At 44.0% G+C, this 22098-nt stretch overlaps 1 protein-coding gene and 1 pseudogene across 1 annotated transcript in view; one reads left to right on the plus strand and one right to left on the minus strand.

The window, feature by feature from the left end:
• The window catches only part of LOC112815355 (uncharacterized), a 28543-nt gene extending 12795 nt beyond the window's left edge, over positions 1–15748 (plus strand). The window contains exons 2-7 of the mRNA XM_025861280.2: positions 1352–1445; positions 6125–6319; positions 6429–6687; positions 13107–13233; positions 14092–14152; positions 14563–15748. Coding sequence (XP_025717065.2) covers positions 1352–1445; positions 6125–6319; positions 6429–6687; positions 13107–13233; positions 14092–14152; positions 14563–15604 — 1778 coding nt within the window. The 3' untranslated portion in view covers positions 15605–15748. The remainder of the gene's footprint in view (positions 1–1351; positions 1446–6124; positions 6320–6428; positions 6688–13106; positions 13234–14091; positions 14153–14562) is intronic.
• LOC112815435 (ADP-ribosylation factor-like protein 6-interacting protein 1 pseudogene) lies at positions 8788–9389 on the minus strand (annotated as a pseudogene).
• Positions 15749–22098: the final 6350 nt, after the last annotated feature.

Genomic DNA, 22098 nt, shown 5'->3' on the forward strand with positions numbered 1-22098 from the left:
TCCCACAGTTATAACATTTTATATCCTTTTGTTTTTGTAGGGCCATGAGTTGAAGGGAGGCTATTCAGGCTTGATGTGTAAATGTGCCAATATTTCTACAGAGACAAAGATAATCGAGAATGTTTCCTGTTTCTCTATGTGGCCAGATGGCTGCTTGGCAGTCCTCATTAGCATTTTCAAAAGCAAGCTGTCTTAGCAAAGTGGTCTTTGGCAGGTTTACTATCGACTCGGCAGTCAATAGCCATTTCAATCCGAGAAATAAAAACAGTATATGCTTCTGTAGGCCCTTGAGTAATTTTTATATAACTTTGCCCCACTTCCCCTGAGGGGGTTAGCTTTTCTCAGGCTGCGAGGACCATTTCAGAGACCTGCGCTGTGGCTGCAGGCGGAGTGTTAACCAGCTGCTCTCAAACATCTGAAAAGGGGCCAGAGCCAGTGAGCATTTCAAAAGAAATATGATGCATGGCTGGGTTAACCCGATTCACCTGGGCTTTCATATAGCCGGCATCCGATAAACACATTTTCCATTGTAATAAATCCTGTGGCTTAAGGCAAGCCCGTGCAACCCTATGCCAATCATGACGGATCTATTCCCCAGAATGTGCCCAAGCTTTCAAAATCTCTATAGTATAAGGGGCTGTGGGTCCATACAAGTGGCAAGCCTTCTTTAGTTCCCTTAAGGTATTTAAATCTAATCCCTCATAGACGGGACCAACAGCCTGTGTTCGGTCTATGGGGAAAGCCATAAACAAATCATTAGCCCCTTGCCATTGGAGTTCCTTTTCAAGAGGTGAGAGAGCTAGACAGGATCGTTTAAGAGGAAATAAATCTACTGTGGAGGGAGGTTGATCATCTTCGGCGGGGTCCTCCATTAAAAGCGAAGGGGCCGTGCGTGGGTGATGGCCGGGACTGTGAAGCCACAAATTTTTTTTCTTTCAGTCTTAGCCTTTTCTAAAGTCTCATCGTTTAGTTCATATGTATGTAAAGAGTTGGTGGTTTCCTCAGCGACCTCAGCCGGGGATAACTTATCCCCGGTTTCCACAGTATTGATCACCAGTCGTACTAAAGCCCAAATGGGCCAGAAATCAAGAGGAATTGTTTCACCCTGTCTCGTAGCCCTCAAGACGTTAGTTTTTACTAGGACCCAAGTCTCCTCATCTAAGGAGCCTTCTTCCGGAAACCAAGGATTATATTCAACTACTGTTTCCAAACACTTTTCTATGAGCTGCTTAGTAACTTCAGCTCCATGTTCTTTAAGAAAATGACGTATCAATGCAGCAAAACCTGATGGTTTTTAATTTGATTACCCCATAGCCCTGTAATAAACTTTCCTACTTACCACCTTCTGTAGGGTTCCTAGCGCTGGCCGATCACTCCTCGACGGGGGCTTCAGGTCCCTGTTCGGGCGCCACTTGTCGACCTCTGAGACCTGGGGACCTGGGACGGTGAAGGAACGGAGACAAAGAGACAACAGTATAGCGAGGCACAGGGGCCCCGAGCAATCAGCCCAAGGCGCCGAGGTTTATTTTCCATACTCTCATATACCTTCTACAGCGATATAGATCTATAATGGTTTACAGCAGGGGCATAGTAAGGCACATTCCTCCACGTACCCAGGATTAGTCAAGCATGTAAGAATCTTTAAAACAGAATAAAGGAACAAAGAGGGGAAATGCCCAGTGTGCTGTTTACAGCTGGCTTCCTATCTACTAAACATCTTCTGCTGCGTACTTTAGAACTGACCACACACGTTCCAAGGGCATTTTACTCTGATCCTTTCAGGTTATTTTTAACCCTGCAATCTCGAGTTTTCTCAGAGATCTCGGAGTCTGAGCGAACACGCGCCAGTGGTTGTTGTGGTGTTCTGTTTCCCACACCCCATAATCAAAGCTGGAAAAACTTGAGCAACAAAATACATAATGAAGCTTTGGATTATAACCCAAAGTATAAAATATCCATGAGTTCATATCGATATGACTAATTGCATAAATATATAAAGGGGTAAATAGGCAAAACTCCTATGCTGAAGAATTCAAGCAAACTTATTTAGATACTCAAGCCCTCAGCCACAACTCCCCACTCCTAAGTGAAGCCCAAGTGACTTGCTTCCAAAGAGTACAGGATGGAAGGGCTTAAAGTTTACAGTGGAGACACCTGACAAACATACCTCAGCCAGGTGACCAAGGTCAATGACCTTGACAAGTCATGTTGGTAGCATGTACTCTTGATAGGCTCGGATGAAAATGGCTAAAACTTTACCTCTGTGGTCTTCCTCCCCAAACCCCATAACCCCACTCTAATCATGAAGAAAAATATCAGGCATATTCAATAGAGGGACACTCTACAAGAAAGGTATCTTGCCCAGTCCTCCTCAAAACAAGGCCATCAAAGACAAGAAAAGGAAAGTCACAGCCCAGAGGAACCTAGGGAGACATGACGACCAAATGTCATATGGGGTCTTAGATGGGGTTCTGGGACAGAAAAAGGACATCAGGTGGAAACTATGGAAGTATGAAAAAGCATGGACTTTAATTAATAATTATGGGTCAACACTGTTCATTGATTCTAACAAATGTGCCAAAATAAGATAAAATATTAATCATAGGACAAACTGGATATGGGATATATGGGACAATTCAATAACATAATAGGGTTACAAGCTTTCCCTGCATTTCCCCTGTGTTCCCACGGTCAGACACGCACATGTCTGTACTCTATCCAGACAGAGATCAGGACTATTGATCTAGCATGAAGACAACACAGACAAGTACACTGAAGTGCCTGCCAAATACAGGGAAATTGATCCTGACTGTATCCACTAGCGGGATGAGCAGAAAGCATTTGCGAACCCAAAAGCTGTCTGTCAGATGCCAGGAGCCTGGATCATCTGCACCAGCAAGGATGCCACATTTGAGACACAGCTGTGATAAATAAACCAACCTGCATCTCTGAGTATCTGGATGGCGGTACTAATATCTGAAACCCTCCATGAGGTGCTACTTCAGCTTTACAATCTCAAGGAGCAATTGTAGAAGTATCCCTTTGACCTTCCCCTAGTAATAAACCTCAAGGAATGAGTTAGGAAATCAAAACTGCTATTTTCTAGTTAATATGTACATCTATTCCCATTATCCATTCTGGGCCCAAAGAACTAACCTATTCTCACATTTTTATTAGGCATGTGTAATTTATAATTTTTCCAACTTTCTGTGCATAACCTTTGCACATTTTATCAGATTTCTACATTTTGCACTTGATTTAGAAGAGCTCTTAAAAATATTAATGATAGTGTCCTTTGTTACTAAAATATAATTAAAAACATTTCCCAGTTGGTATTTCTTTCATCTTCCACTATTAGACATTTTAACTTTTTAAAAAAATATTTTATTTATTTATTTGAGAGAGAGAGAGAGAGAAACAGCATGAGAGGGGAGAGGGTCAGAGGGAGAAGCGGACTCCCCGCTGAGCCGGGAGCCTGATGTGGGATTCGATCCCAGGATTCCGGGATCATGACCTGAGCCGAAGGCAGTCGCTTAACCAACTGAGCCACCCAGGCACCTCTTAACTTTTTATTTTTCAAATAATCATAATTTTATTTATATTTTTTCTTTGGATGTCATGAATTTCACTTCCTAAGTATAGAGAAATACTGGTTTTTCTTTTCTTTATTTATTTTTAAAGATTTTATTTATTTGACAGAGAGGGACACAGCAAGAGAGGGAACACAAGCAGGGGGAGTGGGAGAGGGAGAAGCAGGCTTCCCACTGAGCAAGGAACCCGATGTGGGGCTCCATCCCAGGACCCTGGGACCATGACCTGAGCCGAAGGCAGTCGCTTAATGACTGAGCCACCCAGGCACCCCTGGTGTTTTCTTTTAGGATTTTTGTTTTCTTATGTCTAAATTTTTAATCCATCTGAAACTTATTTGGCCCTCTTACTAGAAGAGAGGGCTATAAATTGAATCATTTCTTGCCATAAGTTATATATTTTATTATATATTTTTTAAAGATTTTATTCATTCAGTTGAAAGAGAGAGAGCACGCACACAAGCAGGGCAGTTGCCAAGGGAGAGGGAGAAGCAGATTCCTCACTGAGCAGGGAGACTGATGTAGAGCTCGATCCCAGGATCCTAGGATCATGACCTGAGCCGAAGGCAGAGGCTAAACTGACTGAACCACCCAGGTGCCCCATATTTTATTATATTCTTGAGTCTTTTTATACAGTTCCAAGGACTTCTCTGTTGCAGAATTTCTCAACATTGGCATTATTCACATTTTGGGTCAAATAATTCTTCAGGGGGGGGGCCGATCCTGTGTATTTTAAGATGTTTACAGCATCCCTGGTGTCTACTTACTAGATACTTTTATCTCTCCCTCTTCCACATCCCCAGCAGTGACCCAAAAATGCCTCCAGATATTTCCATATGTCCCTCAGGGGCAAAATCAGCCCTGCTTGGGAACTATTGGTCTCTTATAATGGCAACAGACCATTTCAATTATTTGTACTTATTATTTTAATTGGTACATCTGATCAGAAAATTCTTCATTCTTCATTTACAATATTTGCCTAGCTACTCCTTGCACTACTTTTCAGAGATTATTTTTTTTAAGATTTTATTTATTTATTTATTTGAGAGAGAGAGAGAATGAGCCAGGGGGAGGGGCAGAAGGAGAGGGAGAAGCAGGCTCCCCGCTGAGCAGGGAGCCCGATGAAGGACTTGACCCCAGGACCCCAGGATCATGACCTACGCCAAAGGCAGAGGCTTAACCGACTGAGCCACCTAATTTCCCATACTTTTCAGAGATTCTTTTAGAATTATTTTATTATGAAGCACAGAGAAGTCCCTGATGAAAATTTCATTGGAAATTTCTCTAAATTTTATGGCTGTGTTTAGAGAGATGTGCGTCTTTGCATTGAGAAGTCTTCAATCCCACAAAGTTGCTTCTGTATCATGAAAACGACACCTCTGTCACTTCATCAGGAAACACTTGTAACTGTTCTTACACAGATCCTGCATGTGGTGTTAAGCCTGTTCCTCAATATTTTATACATACATATGTGTGTATATATCATGAAAATGCAATTTTAGTCCAATAACACATCATCTATTGTAAATAATGTTATCTACTAAATTGACTTTTTAAAATTTTACTTATTTGAGGGCGCCTGGGTGGCTCAGATGGTTAAGCGTCTGCTTTCGGCTCAGGTCATGATCCCAGGGTCCTGGGATCGAGTCCCGCATCGGGCTCCCTGCTCCTTGGGAGCCTGCTTCTCCCTCTGCCTCTCTCTCTCTCTCTCTCTCTCATGAATAAATAAATAAAATCTTTAAAAAAAATAAAATTTTACTTATTTGAGAGAGAGAGTGAGAGAGAGACCACGAGCAGGGGGAGGGGCAGGGGGAGAAGCAGGCTCTGGATTGAGCAAGGAGCCCAATATGGGACTCAATCCCAGGATCCCTGGATCATGACCCTAGTGGAAGGCAGATGCTTCACCAGCTGAGCCACCCAGACATCCCTACTAAATTGACTCTTTCATCAGTTCTAACAGTTTTATAGCTGTTTGAAAACGTCTTTAGTTTCCTCAAGAAAGCAAAGCTAGCCCCTCTAACCTCCACACCTGCTTCGGTCCTGTTGTTTATATTGATCCTCCCTATGGATGCGGAGGCTTGGGAACTGAGGCGCCGCTACACAGACTGTCCACAAAGCCACCGAGGGGACAAAGAATATAAATGGGACGTTGGCAGGAAAAACCCTGATCACGTATTAAAATGGCAGAAATGAAATCTTAAAGCAGCAAATCAGATTCAGATGTTTTAAGTGTAGTTAATACAAATGTTTAAAAACCAACAGGTTTTGGGGCGCCTGGGTGGCTCAGTCCGTTAAGCGACTGCCTTCGGCTCAGGTCATGATCCTAGGGTTCTGGGATCGAGTCCCGCATCGGGCTCCCTGCTCCGCGGGGAGTCTGCTTCTCCCTCTGCCGCTCCCCCTGCTGTGCTCTCTCTCTCTCTCTGGCAAAAAAATAAATCTTTTAAAAATAAATAAATAAAAAAAACCCAACAGATTTCGAGATCAAACTAGCACAACTGTGTTTCCCCTGAAAATTCGGCCCTGAAACAAGTTTTCAGGGTAGGCGCCGATATACTAGCAGTGGTGTCCCCCAAGGCCGCGGGGCCGACCCCTGACTCCGGAGACCCCGAGCCCTCCAGTCCCGTCCCGCTCCGGGCAGCGGGCGCTCAGGACCTCCCGGCCCAGGAGGACGACGTGGGCGGGGCGCCGCGCTGCGGACAGACGCCCGGCGCAAAGCGGGGCGAGCGGGCTCGGCTCGGAGCGCGGACCGAGGCAAGGAGTCCAGGCAGGGAGAGGGCCGAGGGGCAGAATAGGGGTTCCGTCCAGCTCGGCCACGTGACCTCCACCCCGCCCGCCACTCAGACTGCGGGGCGGTGCAGACAGGAAAATCGACCAACCAGAGGCGCCGCGGCCAGGGGCAATGTCGAATCCGGAGCCGCGGGAGAGGGCGTGCCCGGAGCACTGTCCAATCAGCACTGTCCAATCGCGCCCGCGCGGGACGTCGCTCCCCGCGCGCCGCGGGCTCCTGCGCAGCCGCCCCGCGCGGCCCGCTGTTGTCCCTCGTCCGAGCCGCCGAGGCGCGGCCGGGGCTCCTGGGAGCCTGGGTCGGGGCCGCGAGATGGTGAGTGTGTGGGGCCCGGCCGAGATCCGGAGGGGCTGGCGCGAACCGGTTGGAGGCGGCCCGAGTCCGCCCCCGGCCGGGGGGTGGGGTCCCGGCGTCCTGTGAGGTCCCTTACACGGAGAGAGGGTCTGGCACACTCCGTACCTAGGAGGCGTCCGGTGAGAGGGAGGGATGCTGGTGCCCACGGACTGAGTTTCTCCCGTGGGGAAAGCGAGGATTAGGGGCAGCGCTTGAAGGTCAAGGACAGAGAGTGAGTCGGGATCGCATCGACTCCGTGGGTGAATTCGAGGTGGGACTGAGCGCTTTCCGGCCCGCGGACTTGGTATGTCTCTTTGGATCGAAAAGCACAACCTCTGTTGGGTTTATTACCATGCATCCAGTATTGGTGCTGATTTAAATGCTATCTTTTAAAATACTGTTACTGGTATATAGAAGTGAATTCATGTTTGAGCAATATTCGTTTAACCAGTGTCCCTGTGAACTGCAGGTGGAGATTTTACGTATTAACCGCCTGTAAATTATTTGAATCTTTATATGCAGGATCTTATCTGCACATAGTGATAGTTCAGTCTTTTTCTTCTATCATTTTGCCTTTCATTTCTTGTTCTTTACTGATTCACCAGGGCTTCCATCCAGTTCGGTGTACAATAAGGAGCGCCGTGTGTCTTGCCTTCTTGACAAGGGAACTGTTTTTACTACTTCAGAATTTCCACTCAACATTGCAGTAGGGGTTTTGATGCACCAGCTTTCACAATTAGCCATGTTCCTTCTAGTTCCAGGGTATTAAATGCTGCTATACATTAATAACAGTAATACATCGCTCATTGCTTAAGATGTAAGGACATGAATTTTGATTTTTCTATATTTTCTATTAATGGAGTAAAATGCACTAAATTGAGGGGTCAATTTTTAGACATTCTTGCATTCCTGAAATAAAATGAGTTTGCAGCTTGGTTTTGATTTATTATGCACGTTATTCATTACTCTATTTAGGGTAGTAATGTGTGGTTTGTTGTTGTTTTTTATAGACTTTTGCCCTTATATTTGTTAATGTTAATATTTACCTCCCCTCCCCCAGTTATATTGCTCTGCTCTTGGCATATCTCTGAAAAATGAATTATTTTCTAGAGGTAGAATTATTAATCCCTTTAGTATTTAGTACAACTGGCCTGTAAAACAATTTGGGATTTTTGTTTTCTTTCTGTGAATATTTTAATACACTCTTTTAGGGGCGCCAGGTGGCTGAGTCATTAGGCATCTGCCTTTGGCTCAGGTCATGATCCCAGTGTCCTGGGATTGAGCCCCACATCAGGGTCCCTGCTCAGCGGGGAGCCTGCTTCTCCCTCTCCAGCTCCCCTTGTTTGTGTTCCCTCTCTCGCTGTCTCTGTCAAATAAATAAATAAAATCTTTAAAAAAATAAAATAAAAAATAAAACACTCTTATTTTCTTTAAGCTACTTTAAACTTTCAACATCTGAATATCACAGAAGTACTCAGAATTTTGTTTATTTATTTTTAGAGATTTTACTCATTTATTCACATATTTATTTGAAAGAGAGAGAGAGCCTGCGAGCAGGAAGAGGAGCAGAGAGAGGGCACCTGGGTGGCTCAGTTGGTTAAGCGACTGCCTTCGGCTCAGGTCATGATCCTGGAGTCCCGGGATCGAGTCCCACATGGGGCTCCCTGCTCGGCGGGGAGTCTGCTTCTCCCTCTGACCCTCTTCCCTCTCGTGCTCTCTATCTCTCATTCTCTCCCTCTTTCAAATAAATAAATAAAATCTTAAAAAAAAAAAAAAAAGGAGCACAGAGAGAGGGACAAGCAGACTCTGCGCTGAGCGTGGAGCCCGACATGGGGCTGGATCCCACAACCCTGAGATCATGACCTGAGCCAAAATCAAGATTTGGACACTTAACCGACTGAGCCACCCAAGGTGCCCCTTGCAGTACTCAGAATTTTAAAATGTTAGATCATTCCCCTCTTTTTTTTTTTTAAAGTAAAATGTACTAATTGATGGATCAATTTTTAGACATTCTTGCGTTCCTGAAATAAAATGAGTTTGCAGCTTGATTTTATTTATTATGCACATTATTCATTACTCTAATTAGGGTAGTAATGTGTGTATATATATATATTTTGAATTCCAGCTTTTTTTATTTTTCCCCTTCAAAATGATTCCATGATGGTTTAACCCAGGAAGCCAACAGTAAGAAAGTCACTATCAGATAGGTGAGCAGCAGGCTGTGGACCTGCAGTCCCACCCAAGCAACTGCAGCAAGAGAAACAATCATGGTCATGAAGTACATTTTAGGCTTTTCTTCCTGTAGTGTAAAGAGGTGTTTCCACCAGCCCACAGCTCTGCGTGGAGTTTTACCAGATTGCTACAAATTTCATGGAATCTTTGCTGTTGCTCAGGATTCATTTATTGGAGCCAAAAATTCTAGGAGCCAGAATGGGAACAAGGTAGTCAGCCAAGCACAAAAACATAACAAAACAGGAAACACTGGACAGAACAGACGGATCTAGATACTAGAGAAACACCAAAGAAACCACACCCACGATGGCAGGTGGAAACCAGGCTCTTTCCCATCTGAGGACTTTATCAGCCGTCAGCATCGCTTCTCCCCACCCCTGCAGCTGCTCGTCCAGACTTGCAGTCTCTGCAGCCTGCTGGATGGTGTTGCGATTATCTCCTTCCACCATCGTCCCTGAGGTGCTGCCCTAGTGAGTGCAAGCCACGCGCCAAAGGAGCTTTCCACCGAAACCCACCCACACAGCGGCCCTGGCACCTCAGGAGATACATTTTTAGCCTCCTTTTTATATCTTTAATTTTGCCCTTGACATTTCTTTCTACTCTTTCTTCTTTTATGCAGTTGCTCTTTTTTCAAACCCTTCAGCTCATTTGTAGCCCATTGATACGGATGATCTTTCTGCTCTTGGCTCAGGGCACTTTGATTCCAGTGCCCCCTGGACCAGACTTATTTGATTCCAATGTCTCTCCGTTGGGACATGGTGAAGTTGACCAGCACTTGCTTTCCTGAGACTTTGTGAAATTGTGACATTCAGTTTCTAATTCTTAGAGTTGAAAAATTTAGTGGTATTTAAAAACAAATCAAGCCAAAAAACAACAGTCAAGTCAAGGTCTCAATTTTTAGTGTTACTTAGATGGTTATTTTATTGTTTTGGGTTTTTTGTTTTGTGTTGTTGTTGTTTTTAAAGGTTTTTACTTATTTGAGAGAGAGAGTTAGTGAACAGAGAGAGCACAAGGGGGGGGGCAGAGGAAACAGACTCCCCTCTGAGCAGGGAGTCCAGTGTGGGGCCCGATCCCAGGACCCCAGGATCACGACCTGAGCTGAAGGCAGACACTTCACTGACTGAGCCACCCAGGTACCCGTTGTTGTTTTTTAAAAGTTCTATTTATTTATTTATTTATTTATTTATTTATTTATTTATTTATTTGAGAGACTGAGCGGTGGGGAGGGGCAGAGGGAGAGAGAAAAGCAGACTCCCTCCTAAGCAGAGAGCCTGATGTGGGGCTCAATCCAAGGATCCGGAGATCGCGACCTGAGCTGAAGGCAGACATTTAACTGCCTGGCACCCCATCGGTTTTTTGTTTTGTTTGTTTGAGGTTTACCACATAGTGATGCCACAAGTCTATATGTTATGCTGCGCATTATGTTATGTTCACCAGTGTAGCCACCATCTGTCACTGTATGAAGCTATTACAATACCAGTGACGATATTTCCATGCTGTATCTTCTAACCCCATGAGTATTCTAGAAGCCTGTACCTCCCACTCCTCTTCACCCATCTTCCTACCCCCTTCCCCTCTGGCAGCCATGAGTTTGTTTTCTGGGTTTATGGATCTGTTGTTACTTTTACTGTTTTGATTTTACCCTGCCCTAGTTTGACTCACTTACCTTCTCATTCCATATGCCTTCACTGTCTGTATTTTATTTACAGCAGTTACCCTTCACCTAGATTATAGCAGATTTCCTTATTTTCCTCCCCCATGAGAATTTAAGACACAAGTGGTTCAGAATTTTCCTCTTTTTTAAAAGCACTGTACCTTTATAGCTGCATGTAGTAGGAATTACCACCTAAACAAAGGCATAGCTGAGCATGTTGGAACAGAAACCACATGGCTGGAAAAGCCTAAATGATGTACTATCTGACCTTTGTATACAGCTTGCTGACCTCTGTTGTAGGTCGTTACACATGTTGAATAACAGACATAATCATATCGTAAGGTGTATGTATGTCCAGAAATGCAGCTACTAGGACTTTAGGCTTTGAAGGCAAGCCGACTTACAACATTCAAATTGGGTAACATTGAGTGTGTTCTTTTTTTTTTTTTAACATTTTATTTATTTATTTATTTGAGAGAGAGAGAACAGCAGGGAGAGCAGCAGAGGGAGAAGCAGGCTCTCTGCTGAGCAGGGAGCCCGATGCGGGGCTCGATCCCAGGACCCTGGGATCATGACCTGAGCCGAAGGAAGACGCTTAACGACTGAGCCACCCAGGCACCTCCACATTGAGTGTGTTCTTGACTGTCCTTTTAGCTTTCCCCTGTTATATACTGATTATAATACCTACTTGGCAGATTTTTATTTTTATTTTTAAGATTTTATTTATTTATTTGAGAGAGAGAATGAGAGAGAGAGAACATGAGAGCGGGGAGGGTCAGAGGGAGAAGCAGACTCCTGCTGAGCAGGGAGCCTGATGAGGGACTCGATCCCGGGACTCGATCCCGGGACTCCAGGATCATGACCTGAGCCAAAGGCAGTCGCTTAACCAGCTGAGCCACCCAGGCGCCCTTGGCAGATTTTTATGAGAAACAAATAAGCTAATGGTTGGAAATCTCTGTGTAAAGTATTTCACACATCAGGGATGCTCACTAGTACACTGTATTGTTAAGATTGACTTGAGGCTGTTGTGGGCTTTGATGGCTTTAAAATATCACCTGACACACAGCAGTGGAAGAGTTGATTGAATTTGTCTGTGGATAAAAATTTGTTGTGAGACAACATTAGACACTAGTGTACTGAGTAACTAGGAGACCCAGTGCAGCTTTACTTACTGACCTCACAAGAAGTGTGTTCCCATTCTGGAGCCTTCTAGTTGTGCTGCTGTTTATTATTCAGGCAAATTGTAGCACCTGTATGGCAGTGAGGTAGCCTGTATTCACAGCTGTGCATGCGGAAGCCAGTGAAATGATGCACTTTCTCAAAGGCCAGGCTTCCTGGGGATCCTGCAGGCCAATGGAATCCATGTTCACGGGCTGGGCAGTTATGCTTGTCTGCATGCCAAAGGGTGTGGAATGCTTATTGTGTGTAGAGACCCAAGAGGCTGTTGTATAAAGCAGTGCCTCTGGATTTTCAGACAGTGGGAACAAATGTTCTGGAGGAAGGTGCTGCCTGATCCTTTATGAATTTTATGACCTCAACAAATTCACAGGCAAACCCTTCTGGACTTCACTTAATTCACTTCTACATGGAACTCATAACTGCCTCTTCACAGGCAGAAAGAACCAGGGCACACTTTTCTGGGACAGACAAGGGTGTTCTGGCATCTTGGGATGTCAGTCTGTGTGTTGAGGAAGAGCCATCACCCAGAACTGGTGGTTGTCAGCACCCACACCATGAATGCAGGCCCTGTGGTGAGGTCTGAACTGCCTAGCTCGTTTGTCAATACACTGCCTGTCTCCTAGAGAGAATGTAGAAAGGGAAGCATTGATGTTTCATAGAAAAACAGGAGACAGATAAGTAAATATTAATGCCTCTCATAAAGAATATTATTCCACGAGGTGGACCTGCCAGTTTATAGTGCATTGGAGTTTAAGGAAGTATATCTATCTCAGGGCCTGGGTTGAAGGTTGGGCATAACCAGGCCCCTTAAGAATCAAATTGTTGGTGAGCAGAAAAGCAGGAAATGCTCCCAGGCCCTCAACATATTTTCATTCATTAAAACCTCATCTAGGTCCAACGTTGGCTTCATGTGCTGAGGCCTGTAGTGGACAGTGAAGAAAGAGAAGAAATGCTTTTCATCACAGGAACTGATGTTTTTAAAGAGGAAATCCTTGTTTTATTTGTATAGTATTTCTTTCATATCTCCAATATATTGTGGACTGTTCTGGACCCTTCGGATGGAGGGGAAGAGTGAAAATAGTCACAAACTGTGGCAGGATGAGATCATTAGAGATGCTGTAAAATCTGTAAGGCCAGCTGGCATCCCTGAGGATGTGAGTGTTTAATACAGGGGAGGAGATAGGATGGCAAAGCCCGAGAGTGGATGGGGGGCCACAGAACCATGTGTCAGCTTGCTGTGAATCAAGCTGTGCTTCCCCAGTTAGCCTCCTCCTTCCTCCTGCACACACTGGTGGAGAATGGTACTTGTTGAACCAGAATTTGTGGGATGTTTCAGGACTCAGTGGTTTTTGAGGATGTGGCTGTGGACTTCACCCCGGAGGAGTGGGCTTTGCTGGATCGTGGTCAGAGGAGGCTCTACAGAGATGTGATGCTGGAGACCTGCAGGAACCTGGCCTCACTGGGTAAGCATGGCTCCACCCCTTCACTTGCTCTCTAGAGTATAAGTACCTGAGCTCGTTCCAAAGCTTGAGCTGAACAATGGGAATTAATTGCTAAGGAAGACAGACAGACGTAGTCACAGTACGAGAGCATATAGTCTAATAACTTTCTAATGTACATATTTGAACCTGCTACTTTCTTTCTTAAATGTTTTTAGCCTCTGTAAGGATTATAACTCTGTGCCTGAAGAGGAACAAGCATTACAGTTGGAAATATTAATTAAAAAATATATTACTCTTCTTCCTGAGGAAGTTGGATTTTGTCAGATACCCTAGCATCTTTTTTTTTTTTTTTTTTTACTTTTCATCCATCCTCACAAAGGTCCTTGTTCACACTGAAAAACCTCCCATACTTTCTCTTTTAAAGTTAGTGTTGAGCATGTGCGTTTTGTCCAGTTCCTTCCCATGTTGCTTTCCTGACAATAGGGCATTTATGTCACCATAAGTCTCAATCTTCATGGAAGTATTTCCAGTAAATTGCCCACCATTTTGGTCTCTTGTCCTTATTGTTGTCAATGTCCTGAAATAGCCAAAACTCTTCAAATTTTGTTGTGTTTTTTTGTTCAAAAGTACATTCTTCCTTATAATATTTGTTTAATTTTTGGATCACTATTTGAAAAGAAATGAATGTTTCCAATTTATTTTTTCGACTTCATCTCACCAGTTCTTTCCAAAGAAAGTAAGTAAATTTTGTTGCTATTTTTCATATTATGACACTGAAAATCAGTAGGTCGAATCCTCTATAGCATGTTTAAGGAAGAAATATGACATGAATGGAATATAGTAAGATTCAGAAGAAATATTCCTGGTTCTTCATTGTAGGTGAAAACTGGAAATGCCCTGGCATTGAACATCAGCACAAGAACAAGGGGACATATATGAGGTGAGTGGCATAGACTTGAGAGAAAGCAGGTCTCAGGAGAGAGTCTGAGTATGCCATGATAGTAATGTGTGTGTGTGTGTGTGTACATATGTAAGTATACATCAGATGTTAGGTATTCAGAGAATTTTTACCAATTTTATAAAAGTGGTGCACATGTTGATTATTTGAGACAGTTCCCCTGTAAACAGCTATCAGGAAACAAAATTCAGTATGTAAAAAACACTGAAATGGTACAAGGGATTGAGCCCTCAGTCAGAGCATTCAGCTTATATACCACTTTAGAACAGTTCTGACAGGGCAGAAAATGTACACATTCACTGAAAATGGTAAAAATGTAATCCTATTAATCATTAAAAGCCATCAGTGAATTGTTAGCTAATCATTGGTAACATGATGCCTATTTTTAACAGGTGTCATGCGGTGGAGATGCCCTCAGAAAATAATGGAAGTAATCAATGTGGAGAAACCAATCAGATTTCAAATTTTATTGTGCATAAGAGACTTTCTACTGGAGTAAAATCCTGTGAATACATTAAGTTTGAAAAAGCCATCATGGATACTACATCCCTAAAGAGTCCCATAACATCATCTCAACATGGACAGAAACCCCATCAATGTAAGGAATGTGGGAGAACTTTTATTTGTTACTCATCATTTAGGGCACACATAAGAGCTCACACTGAAGAGAAACCCTATACATGTAAAGAATGTGGAAAAGCCTTTATATACTTCTCCAAACTTAGGGTCCATATAAGAATCCACACTGGAGAGAAGCCTTATGAATGTGAAAAGTGTGGGAAAACCTTCAGATCTCCCTCAAACCTCTGGACACATAGGGAGACTCATACTGTTGAGAAACTCTATGCCTGTAGAGAATGTGAGAAATCCTTCTCTTCTCCCTCGTCTCTTAGAAAACATGCGAAGGTTCACAGTGCAGAGAAAGCCTATGAATGTAAGGAATGTGGGAAAGCCTTTCTTCATTCTTTTTACTTGATCATACATGCAAGAATGCACACTGGAGAGAAAGCCTATAAATGTGTGGAATGTGGGAAGGCCTACAGTTGGCCCTCTGACCTTAGGATTCACATGAGAACACACTCTGGAGAAAAGCCTTATGAATGTAAACAGTGCCAGAAATCCTTCAGTTCCCCCTCATCCTTTAAGGGACATTTGCGAACTCACACAGGAGAAAAACCGTATGCATGTAATGAATGTGGGAAAGCCTTCAGTAGTCTCTCATACTTCAGAACACATGTGAGAATCCACACTGGAGAGAAACCCTATATTTGTAAGCAATGTGGGAAGGCTTTCAGTTGGTCGTCATCATTTCGAGGACATTTGAGAACTCATAGTAGAGAGAAACCCTGTAAGTGTAAGGAATGTGGTAAAGTCTTCAGTAGACTCTCATCCCTACAAAGACATATGAGAAATCACAGTGGGGAGAAACTCTAAATGTAAGCAGTGTCGGAAAGACTTCTGTAGTCCCCTATCCTTAAAAAAAAGACAGGAACTCCCACAGGAGGGAAACCCTATGTCAGTAAATATGGCAAAACCATGTAAATTAACATCACTTATTGTGTACAAAAAATTGCATACTATTAGAAAATTTTTATAAGCATCTTATATCGTTGGCTTTATTAGTGCCTTATTCTTGAAGTAGGCTCCTATCACATTATTTACAATTTTTTTTTTAAGATTTTATTTATTTGACAGCACAAGAAGGGGGAGCAGGAGAGGGAGAAGCAGGCTCCCCACTGAGCAGAGAGCCTGATGCGGGACTTGATCCCAGCACCCTGGGATCATGATCTGAGCTGAAGGCAGACACTTAACCAACTGAGCCACCCAGGTGCCCCACATTATTTACAATTTTTCTGAGAAATACATTTAGGAGATAAATATTCCTTTAAGTATTACTTTGCCAAGGCAGCCCCAACAAATTGCCACAAAGTTGATAAACAGAAATTTATTCTCTTCCAGATCTGGAGGCTAGAAGTTGGAAATCAAGGTGTCATTAAGATTGGTTCCTTCTGGGGCTCCTGGGTGGCTGAGTTGGTTAAGCGTATGACTCTTGATTTTGGCTCAGGTCATGATCTCAAGAGTTGTGAGATTGAGCCCCATGTGGAGCTCCATGCTAGGTGTGGAGCCTGCTTAAGATTCCTTAAGATTCTCTCCCTCTCCCTCTGTTTCCCTACCCCTCCTCCCGCTCATGCTCTCCCTCTCTATTAAAAAATATATATAGGGGTACTTGGGTGGCTCAGTCATTAAACATCTGCCTTTGTCTCAGGTCATGGTTCCAGGGTCCTGAGATCAAGCCCCAATCGGGCTCCCTGCTCAGCAGGAAGCCTGCTTCTCCCTCTCCCACTCCCCCTGCTTGTGTTCCCTCTCTCACTGTCTCTGTGAAATAAATAAATAAATAATATATATATATATCCTTCTGAGGGTTCTGAGGAGGAACTTGATCCATGGCCACTTTACAAGCTTCTGGTGGCTACCGCAACACTTAGTATTCCTTGGCTTATGGACATTCCAATTTCTGCCCTGCCTTGACATCACCATTTCTACCTGCTTTATCCCTTTTTCTTGTAAGGACATGTGTCATAGAATTCAGTGCCCACCCTAATCCAGGATGATCTCATCTTGAGATCCTTATTACCTCTGTAAGGACTCTTCAAGTAAAGTCACATTCATGGATTCAGAGTGGACATATCTTTTGGGGGGCAACCATTTTACCCACTATATACCCTCTCAGCCAAGTTACATACCTTTTGATATATAGTGTTTTAATTATGAATTGTTTACATAGAAATTATTTATCCTATAAGTCTTTTGGACCAGATCTTTTGAAGTGTATTTTTAAATATGTAATCTTTGGGATTTTAGATCCATTTTATATCTAATTTTCATTGGGTTTCAAGCATGTGGTTATTATGATAATGATACTTTGGTGTCATTGGAATTTTGTTTCTTGCACATACTGGGACTTATATACCAGACATCTATTCTCTCTTTCCTCCTTTCTAAGAAAAACAGTATTTTTGAGGTTCTCAGTCTTTTGTATTTAAAAAAAATGTATGTTTGGCATTTCTTCTAGTTAGTGGACACAATATTTTATTTTCTGGCAGAGATTCCTCAGTGTAAAGCTGTTGAATGAAGACAACCATCATCTGACTTACTTTCCTCTTTTGCTTATTTTTGCTCACCCTAGCTCTTGGTGGGAATTGGATACAGAGCTTTGAATTAAAAAGAGAGACCTTGTTACTTGAATATGATAAAAGCTAGAGTAGCTATTTTGTGATAGACTGTGATGTATCAATATGGGTAAGCCTGGGAACATTTCCCAGAATCTTTTCCCCATATTGTCCCAGATTAGAGACGGTAAAGAGGCAAACTTTGCGTGAGATCAGGAAGGCAGAAATGAACAATATGTCATACTTAGTTTTGTGAACTATTGTACAGTAAAATATATGCATCAGAGCCTCGTGAGCACCAATTTCCAGCAGATTTTCCTGCCTTCTGGGCCCATTAATCAGGAGTGTCTGCAAACCAAATATCAGTTATTTGACTTCATCAGAGTTGGTGTCATCCACAGGCATCTTCCATAGCTCTCCTGTCATGGATCCACTTCCATTCTCACATATCCATAATTTAGATCTTTCCTGCAAGCTCCAATACATCCACCCAGGCCACTGATTTGTTTTTTGGTTGGTGACCTTTCCTGACACTCCCTCATTTCTCCAGTTTTACCATATTTGTGTTAGGTTGAATTTGTGTTGTAAATATCTTCCTATAATATGTCCAGTGGCCCTGTGTACCTGACTCCACAGGAACTTCTGAAATTTATAATTGTGTCAGAAAACACAAAGGACTTTGTTTCCTGATTGCATTGTCAAGTGGTTGCATTTACCCTGTACTTTTTGTTTCTGGACAATTCTATATGAGAAATAGGTACCTTGTAAATACACGAAGCAGACTGTGGGAATTTTTTGTTAACAGCTGAATGCGATCTCTAAATTATACTGTGTGTTCAATTACAATTTTTATGTTTGCAAAATAATTTGTGCTTTTTGGTCAAACAATATTTTGGTACTTAATTCTTGGAAGAAACCTAGTGAAACTGATTTTATATTTTCTGTATATTTAAAACATTATCTTTCATGTACTGAAAGGGTATGTTACCATATTCCAATACAATTATGGATTGTCAAAACAATACTGTAAATTTGTCTTTTTAAACATACATTCTGAGGCCATAAGACACATTTTAGTTTTTTGGTTTTTTTAAAAAAGATTATTTATTTGCCAGGGAGAGAGAACAAGCAGGGGGAGGGGCAGGAAGAGGGCGAGGGAGAAGCAGGCTTCCCGCTGAGCAAGGAGCCCAATGCAGACTTGATTCCAGGACTCTGGGATCATGACCTGAACCAAAGGCAGATGCTAAACCAACTGAGCCACGCAGGCGTCCCCATATTTTAGTTTTTTTATGTGAATTTTCATATTCTTACAATTTTAAGCAATTTCCCCTTTAAAACTACTTAATCCATTTGTAAGAATAAAACTTATATATTGGCTAGGTCAGTGCCCACCAGCCAGAATTCATGAGAAACGTGCAGTTGAACAAAATTCCTGCAGTTGGGTGACCACTTAGCATGAGGAACAATAGAACATCTCAGAAATTGCATAGTAGAAAGAACTTAGAGGAAGTGGATTTATTTCAGTTGATTTGGGGGAGGGCATCACAGAAGCAGGCTTTGCACTGGGTTGGACATTGTCAGGAAGTGTACAGTAGAATGTTAATTCAGCAGGCTTTGGTTATTCAAATTCTGTACTTTACAAAGAAAACACTAGCCCTTGACCAGCAAATTCTGAGTCCTTGGAATATTCTGCCTAATAAGGGTGTTTTGTATGTCTACATTCTTGGATCACACTGTATCAGTTTGTGTAGTTTATGCTAACAATGTGACTTATAGTGAATGCCTGCTTTTGTAGGCAAAAGGCTATAGATGATGCTGTACCAGTTTGACTTCTGAGGATGGGAGCTGGAGGTTAAGTAGCTAAGCTCAGCTATGTGGATGTTACATGGCTACATGACTGACCCCCAATAAAAGCCCTGGAGACCAAGGTCAGGTGAGCTCTGATTGTCGACACTTCACATGTGTAGTCATACATCATTGCTGAGGGTGCTATGTCACTGCTGAGAGAGGACAACTTAAAGTTTGCACCTGATTTCTCCTAGGCTTCATTCACCCTATGTGCTATTTCCCTTTGCTTATTTTAATCTATCCTTTTACCATAATTATGGTATAATGGCTCTTCTGAATCCTGTTGGTCCTTCGAGAGAATCATGAAGCCTGACAAGGCTCTTGGAGACTTATGATACAAGAAGTGAATGTAATTGTATGATTGAGAATTTCAACAGTCCGCAGAGTCCACACGTATTTGGGCTAGAGAATGTGGCCGTTTATAATCCTTTTCAAAGAATTATAGGGGCGCCTGGGTGGCTCAGTCAGTTAAGTGTCTGCCTTCAGCGCAGGTCATGATCGCAGGGTCCTGGGACTGAGCCCCATGTCGCGCTCCCTGCTCAGTGGGGAGTCTGCTTCTCCCTCTCCCTCTGCCTGCCGCTCTTCCCTGCTTGTACTTTCTCTCTTTCTCTGTCAAATAAGTAAAATCTAAAAAAAAAAAAAAGAATTGTAAATTGCATTATATGTTTGGCATTATCATTTTGATGCTATTACAGTCCAAATAACAGAACTTGTATCCTGGAAATCATAAGGGTTGTCCCTAGTTTGAAAAAGGGATAGGATCATCTGCATAGTTTTACCCCAGCATATGTCCTTTCCTATAAGCAGAATGATATCTATGCAAGCTTTTGGTGATCCATTAGATGCAAGGAAAAGAACTGTAGCTGGCGAGGTGATTTTTCCTAGGAAAAATGAAGGTGAGCAGCAAATACAGTATGTCCTTTTGAGTACTATCTTCCCCCCACCCCTGCTCGCTCTCACTCTCTCCTAAATAAATAAATAAATAAGATCTTAAAAAAAGAAAAAAAGAAAACAAACACCAGAATCTTAATTTCTGGGTAAGCAAAACGATTCTGTCCACCTCCTGGACAATGTTACAAAGAATGGCAGATAAAGGAAAGAAGGAATCTTGAGCCATCAGGCCTTTCTTGGAATCCAGCTGGAAAATAGTTACACCCCCCTGGGCCATGCTTGCCCTCACCTCAGGTACTTAGCCAGAGGGAGGTGATGGCAGAAAAAGGTGCAAAGGCCAGACTTTGCTGTGTCTCAGAGTCTCCAAGCAGGATTCTTTAGGCATAAAGACCGTAACACTCCCTACACCTCCCTCAAGGACTTCCTTCAATGTTTTACCACTATAGCTTTGCTCTGGTTATTGTAACTTCACACTGATACCTGTAAACCGCACCCCCTGACACCCGGAAGATATGTTAGCAGTCATTCTTCAAATATATGACCCATTAAAATACATCTGAAATGTCTCATGACTCATGTTTTATTATACAGTAGTAAATAACCTTATCGTAACAGCAGCTAGCCCCTCGAGGTCCTGGAAGCCTTGCTTCCAAATTCCTTAGAGACTTATGCTATCCTTAAACCCCACTAACTAAAAAGTACATAGTCAGTCACTCCTCACAATCCCAGTGCAGCTTTCTGCCCACAGGTACTGTCCCCGTGCTTAATAAAAAAACTCCTTTATGCACTGAAAATTCATGCAAATTGTCAAGAATTCTTTCTTGACTGTCCACTCCATGGCCCCACATCATAAAGGGCCTGGCATTTGTCCTACGGAGTCCTGGGACTCTGAGCTCTGGGGGAACCGTGGGTCTGAGACAAAGGCCGACCTAGTATTCTCAAGGAGGGCTCTCCTGGGCAGGACTCCAATCTTTGGCCATCTACGTCATAATCCAGGGCCTGCCTTGAGGCCACTGCAGCTCTGGCATCCCCATCCCAAACCCAGTTCTGTGCTTTTTACTGTAAGAGTTCACTAAGAGATCCCTCTCTCTCCCCACCTAGGAAACACTTCCCTGGAGCAGCACCACATAGCAATGAGGTTAGAGGGAGTAGAAAAGGGTCAGTGAAAGCTGACCCCTTTCTCCACACCCCTTGGTGGGAGAAACCGGCTCTCCAGCACCAGCAGCTCCCCAGCTCCGCAGCACGACGCCCAGTTGCCGCACCCACTTGACGGTCTCACGCCGCCTCACCCCTCCGCGCAGATGCGCACATGCGCAGTCGCAGCCCTGGGCCGCAGCCCGCAGGAGACTCAGGGCCGCGCACGTGCAATCCACGTCCGGAACCACAGCACTGTCATCTGGTTCCCTAGTCGTGTCCAGACTCCCGGCCAGGTCCGCAGAGCGCACTCCTTGGTGCCCCTGGTCTCTCACTTCCTGAGACACACCCCCGGGATCCCAAGCCCCTTAGGAAAAGCGGTTCAAAGAAGGACGGGCCTCCGAGGCCAGGATGTGCCCCTCGGGTTGCTCCCGGCGCACACGGCGCCCGCTCCAGACCAGCCGTTCCCGGAGGCAGCTGCGGCTCAGACCCTGGCCGAGTGTTTCCGCGCGGGGGGATCTCCTTTCCGCTGTGGAAGCGGCTCCCGCGGGTCTCCCGGAAGAGCCGGGGGGCAGGAAGTGGCAGAAAGCCCCGCCCCGGGGAACTCGCCGCCGCTTCCGGTCGGCGCCGCCGCTTCCGGTCCGGGCCGTGTCTCAGCTTCAGCCTTCTCCCCTTCTCTGACTGGCTACCTGGGGGAGGCCGCTGAAGAGGGCAAAGCCCGCCGGGCGCGAAGGGAACGGCAGCCGAGTGCTGGACTCGGACCTAGAGGAGGGCATGATGGCCGAAGAGGCGACAGACTCCGCAGCCTGCCGGCGGTTGCTGCTAAAAACAAAAGGCACGTCCAAAACTGTCAGATAGTGAGCGGCGCCTCGGTGGAAGAAACTT

Source organism: Callorhinus ursinus, unplaced genomic scaffold, assembly GCF_003265705.2.
Source record: "Callorhinus ursinus isolate GAN/ISIS: 27379988/994484 unplaced genomic scaffold, GSC_fseal_2.0 scaffold77, whole genome shotgun sequence".
In the NCBI taxonomy this organism is placed as follows: Eukaryota; Metazoa; Chordata; class Mammalia; order Carnivora; family Otariidae; genus Callorhinus; species Callorhinus ursinus.